Source organism: Ixodes scapularis, unplaced genomic scaffold (genome assembly GCF_016920785.2).
Source record: "Ixodes scapularis isolate PalLabHiFi unplaced genomic scaffold, ASM1692078v2 PGA_scaffold4__175_contigs__length_147842914, whole genome shotgun sequence".
Classification (NCBI taxonomy): Eukaryota; Metazoa; Arthropoda; class Arachnida; order Ixodida; family Ixodidae; genus Ixodes; species Ixodes scapularis.
Window position 1 is genome coordinate 21,446,129 of NW_024609879.1, and position 6,000 is coordinate 21,452,128.

Below are 6,000 nucleotides of genomic sequence, written 5' to 3' on the forward strand. Positions count from 1 at the left end.
CACAACAAAAGTGTTTATTACCTGTCGGCTCCGCAGCGGCGACTGGCCGCTGGGCCTGGGCAGAGTTGGCCCCACTCATATAGAGGGGGGGGGGGGGGGGACGGTGCTTTCAGCGGCCCCACTCCTTTTGAGCGCGCGAGCGCCCCCACAAAATATAGAAATTAAAGTGGCAGGAAATATGAAGTTTATTATTATTGGCTTATTATTTACGTTCATGATTTAAGACAACCCCGAGAATGGGGAAACAAGAATTTCGTCGTGTTTGTCCTTTTTGTGTCCCCAGCCTCAGGGCTGTCTTAAATCATGAATATAAAAATACTATCCTTTCGATGTCAAAAAAAACAAAAAAAAACAAAAAAAAACAACATATTCCTTGATTTAAACTTTTTACTGCTGTACTAGGAGGCATTCGATGAACTGGCTTCGATGAAACGGCGTTTGATAAAATGGAGGTTGATGAAACGGCTTCGATGAAACGGTATTCGATGAAACTGCATGCGTTAAATTAAATAACAGAAACTGCTTTTTTGTACATTTCGTCATCACTTTAATGCTGTACATGATACTCTAACCATAAATGCTCTTTTGCGAATTCGCCTCGTCTAATTTTGGGCTCAGTCGCGTATATTCCTGTTTGTCATCTTATGGCAGTTGCACACTCCCCATGGCAGAAGCGAGGTAAACGCAACCCTTTTTTTAAGGTTCGCCAAGCGCTAACAGAGGGATGAACAAAGGAAGAACTATATATGGATTTTGGTTGACTGACATATCATCGGAAAAAAAAAAATCACATATGTGAAAATATTCACAGATAACAACTAATTTAATTTATTAAAACCAAAAAAAGCTCGTCGATTTAAAAAGTAACCAAGACCGGAAACGCGGAACGTTACACATAAACAATCTATGTTCGAGTAATGAAAAGACAGTGAGTGTGCAGGCGAGCTAGTGGCAGTTAATCACGATGTTTAAAACTCGAGACTGTGGTGAGGAAAAAATAGGATACCTTGAAGTCGATGAAAAAGGCGAAAAAAGAGGAACATTTCTTGCATAAATGCCAGGATTTGCTTTAGCAGTATCGCCCTTCAAAGTCTATAGGCCAACGCGCAGTTCCCGCACGAGGTGTGGGCACTGCGCCTGCGCAGAAACCAAATTCATATGAAGAAACACGTCTGCGCATGCGCCACGTTAGCCGCAGCGCCACCGCATCAAGATGACGTCAGAGTCGCGTGTTCAAATATATCTCATCTTATCGTGTAATTAAAGAACGGTATTGCTAAGAATAACGCTTCAGCATTGACAATTTTTCAAGTTTAGGCCAGATAGCATAAGCTATTGAAAGTATCTCAATGCTTAAATTGTCATTTGGTATAAAGAGGCTGCAGTTCCTACATCGTGGCTAGGACCTTGCAGTCAAGTTTGCATGATGGTATTGATACTGAAATATTTAGGTACACTTTCATCCGCATATGGTACATGTTGAAACGACTTACGGGCTGAAATTTTCTGCGTGTTGTCCCTTCATTGGTTTACTGCCCTATAAATACTGTTGAAATAATTACCACTTTGCTCGGCCGGGTGATATGCCTATTTGGTTTTGCGGCCGCTTTCGTACTCGTCCTCTGTTTATTGTTTTGTTGTTATTGTTCAAATTACATTTTGCTATTATTACAAATCCTTGCACATTGCATAATCCTCACTGAGGGTTTCGTATTGTAATGTCCCCTGCCTCTTTATATTATTGCCCCAAAATGTAGTGGTATGTATTTGTAAAAGATGGACTCTAAAACATGAGAAACGGAGTATTCTGTACAAATAAAAGAACAGCGCAAAGGACGAGGACAGAGGCAAAAACGAGTATGACACACGGAGCGCAGACTTCCAACTGTTTATTTGGCGCAGACACAACAGTATATATAACAGCAGCAATCAGTTTGCGGTGTTGTCAGTTTGCTGTTATATATACTGTTGTGTCTGCGCCAAATAAACAGTTGAAAGTCTGCGCTCCGTGTGTCGTACTCGTTTCTACCTCTGTCCTCTTCCTTTGCGCAGTTCATTTATTTCTACAAATCATGAACCAACTAGCCCGCCAAAAGATGTATTCTCGGAGTATTCTGTATGAAAACAAAAGGGCAGTATTTTGTTCGCCCTTGTTAGCGAGGGATTGAAGACGATTGACCACAAGCGCACTCGTCAGAGGCTAATTGATAACAGAAGGATTCGTCACATAGAAACATTTGTCCTAAGGCGACTTGTCCATGTGACAGTCAGTCATATCGAGAGTGCAAAGAAGTATATAATAACATACAAACCGTATTATTCCGTAACTAGCTATGTTCATGGACGACATAGTGCAATCAGAAAAATAACACGGGATGCTTTATTAAAAACTAATATGCACGTAGATTTATGTACTACGGGGGATGACCATAGTCGTTCGATCACGATGTTATGCATAAATACCACGTAATATAAATACGAACGTGATTAAATAAATAAGGTGAATTTTTTGTATAAGGACTTCTAATACAAATAGAAGCTTACTTTTTTGTTATTTTTATTGTTTTACTACTTTTCCACATGGATTTATTTCTTATGCAAAATACAAAAAAAAAACACACAAAAAAACTTAGCATTTTACTGAGTAACAAAGATGGCCGACCAAGAAGCATGCTCCAGGATTGAACAGCGGTCAGTTATCAAGTTTTTGGTTGCTGAAGGGTGCAAACCCGTTGAAATTCATAGGAGAATGTCAACTGTGTATGGTGCCACATGTTTCAGCCAAAAAAATGTCTGCAAGTGGGCTAAATTGTTTAAAGAAGGACGGAGCAGTGTTGTGGATGAAGACAGGCCTGGCAGGCCTACAGAAGTGAGATGTCCTGAGGTGATCAAATCAGTCAATGACCTCATTCAGTCTGACAGAAGGGTGACAGTGGACGGCGTTGCAAGGACTTTGAGCTTATCTGTGGGAACAGCACACAAAATTGTCCATGATGACCTTGGCTACTCGAAGGTCAGCAGCAGGTGTTTGCCAAAGATGCTTACTGCGGAGCACAAACAGAGGAGGGTCGAGTTGTCCCAGCAGTGTCTTTCCCGCTATGAGAAGGATGGTGATGAGATTCTGAAGATGTTCACATCTGACGAGACATGGGTTTGGCACTATGACCTTGAGTCTAAACGACAATCCATGGCGTGGAAGCACGCAGGCTCTCCAGTGAAGAAGTCCAAGTCCCAGCGGTCCACTACGAAGGTGATGCTCACCGTTTTTTGGGATATGCAAGGCCCAATCACCATTACATTCCTTAAAAAAGGAAGCACTGTAATCAGTGCCAACTACTGTGAACTGCTGAGGCAGGTCAAGAAAGACACGAAGAACAAACGCAGAGGTCATCAGTCAAAAAGAAGTCATCTTGCATCATGACAACTCAAGGCCCTAACGGTGCAGACCATCAACGAGCTGTGCTGGGAATGATCCCTCATCCCCCTTATAGCCCAGACCTTGCCCCTTCAGACTTTCACTTGTTTGGTTCCTTGAAGGCGTTCACGAGAGGCACGAAGTTTGAAAGTGACGATGAAGTCAAAAGTGTTGTGAGCGACTGGCTGAGACATCACTCTAAAGATTTCTACGCTGAGGGAATACGGAAGCTTGTGCACAGATGGGAAAACTGTGTGACAGTGCTGGGAGACTACATCGAAAAATAAAAAAAAGTAAGCTTGTATGTGTATTAGAAGTCCTTATACAAAAAAATTTACCTTATTTATTGAATCACCCTCGTATCATATGTACTCAGATTTGGAAATACCTGGAAAGAAGTTTCACTTCTCAGATATAAAAAAAATGTTTCAAGGTCTAAAAACACAGAGTTTCGGTCACTGCCCTCAGACTGTCTGTGCGGCGTGAGCTGTCACACGGTTCAGAAATAAGGTCTATCTGCCAGTTGTAGTCGGCGTGTCTCTTTTACTTTTAAGAAGCTTGCAAATATGGTACTGCCTTCAGCCGGCGAGATCTTCGTTTCATCGATGCCGAAGGGGTGACGGAGTGGACATTTCAGACTCGGTGACATCACTAACGGCAGAAGCAGTGCCCACGAAATGTAATATGGAGTTTTAGAACTTTTGCTTGTAACATACACAAGTGATTAAAAAAGCAAATATTGTCAATGCTAAAAGTAGAAAATATTTTTGCAAACACCTGCTGATCAGACAATTCTTCAATTCAATATGCCAAGCAGATCTCGGTCGGGTCTCTCACGAGGGTATGGTTGTTTTGAAGTGCAATAATAGAACTGTTAGACAAATCAGTTGTTATTTCTGCTTTGTATTGAGATGTTCTGCGACAGATCCAATCAAACGGTGCGTTTTTCCTCATATTGCTTATATTCTTTCTTTCTCGCGTAAGTTCAAACGTGTTGGCGCTAGCGTGCAAATAGCCGTCATACACAATTGTTTCTGCACTAGACGGCAAATTCTGCAATATTTACGAGACCAAATCTACGAGCTATTTTTAGGAAATAACCGCTAATGCCGCTGTGACACGTATTCACTCTTACGGTCAAAGAAGTACGCGTAAAAATTAGAAAATATACCCAAACCGAAAGCGTGCCAGGGCGACTCAGTAGGAGGCGCCACCGAGTTTCTTGCCAAACAAAAAAAGGGCGCGTGCAAAAAACGATTTTGAAGCAACATCGCTCCAGATTTCTCCATCGCGATCCCCTACATCTTTTGTAATAAGATCCGAGTTCGAAAAATGTTGGCGGCAAGCTGCCAAGACATTAGCCGTTCGAGAGCTAATCCGGGGCTACAACGCTTGCTTCATTTTCCTTGCCCTCGTTAAGTCATGCTGTCCTGTAGGGGGCCTTGCCGGCGTGGCCCGAACAGAATAAAACATTTCCTTGGGGACGAATCATTATGTGACGGGTCGTCCCCATGACGAATCATCCTAGCTGTGACCAATGTTCCTCTGTAATGAACGGCTTTGTTACCAGTCGGCCTGTGACTAATCGCCATGGGCCAAGTCGTTTCGTTAACGTGTACACGTGTCACTAGAATGGAAGTGTTTAACATAAGTAAAAAACTAGACATTCGTTGCAGCGCGTAGGGTAAATACGTTAAATATACTTTTTTTATTTGTTCACATCGATGCACATGTCACCGCAACCGCAACATTTAGACATGACATTTACCTGCTCTATACATCAGAGTAACTAATACAGGGAATAGTTATTAGATTATGCAGATGTAACTGTGCTACAGTTAATAACCACGACTTCTATTCTTTCAGCTTTGCCTTGCCGGAAAATGTACTAACGAGACAACCGCCTCTTTAGGAAGCGCTGCAGAGCAAGCTTTGGTGAATGTATCGCCTATTAAAAAAAGAAGCTTCCTGCTTGATCAAATAAAAATATAAATAAATAAAAAATATGCTTTTGATTTTTGCTAGTATTTCCCAAACCCACAATGCAAACAAACAAGTAGCAGGTGAAGGCCTGCTAGTTTCTTCCCACTGAGAAATAAACATTCGTTAAATGTCATTATTAAAATCTTTACCCTATTCCTACGTGAAAATAAATTTATTGTAATAAACAGTTAAGAAAAATGTCACTTGGCCGGATTCAAATAACTGAGCAAGTTACCCAAACGACAAGAAAAACAGTAACAAACCTTCTGCTTCCGACGATCTCTCCTAGCACGTTTGGAAGTACTTCAAGACCTAGGCTAGCTCCATTTACAAATTTCTACTGTGCCCTTCAGAACGTTGGAGCGTGAATGTTAACTACAATCACTCCTAGTCTAACAGTGCAGTTGAAGCCTCGCGCTCGCCGAAACGGTCATATTCACATCTTCCGCCACGTAATCACGCTCTTGCCCATGCCCGCAAGCAGAGAGGGGATCGGGTGAAAGGAATATAGCTCAGCCTAATGCATTTGTTAGCGCCAGAAGAAGCGCATAGAATGCACTCTTTAAGGCCACGCACTGGTGGGTGTAATATTGACAGCGCTA

At 42.0% G+C, this 6,000-nt stretch overlaps 1 protein-coding gene across 1 annotated transcript in view; it reads left to right on the forward strand.

Annotated features, from left to right (window-relative positions):
* LOC120843382 overlaps positions 1-5,773 on the forward strand; it is a 107,970-nt gene extending 102,197 nt beyond the window's left edge. Inside the window, exons 10-11 of the mRNA XM_040214740.1 lie at positions 5,282-5,385; positions 5,752-5,773. Of these exons, the coding sequence (XP_040070674.1) occupies positions 5,282-5,385; positions 5,752-5,773 (126 nt within the window). The remainder of the gene's footprint in view (positions 1-5,281; positions 5,386-5,751) is intronic.
* The last annotated feature ends 227 nt before the right edge of the window (positions 5,774-6,000 follow it).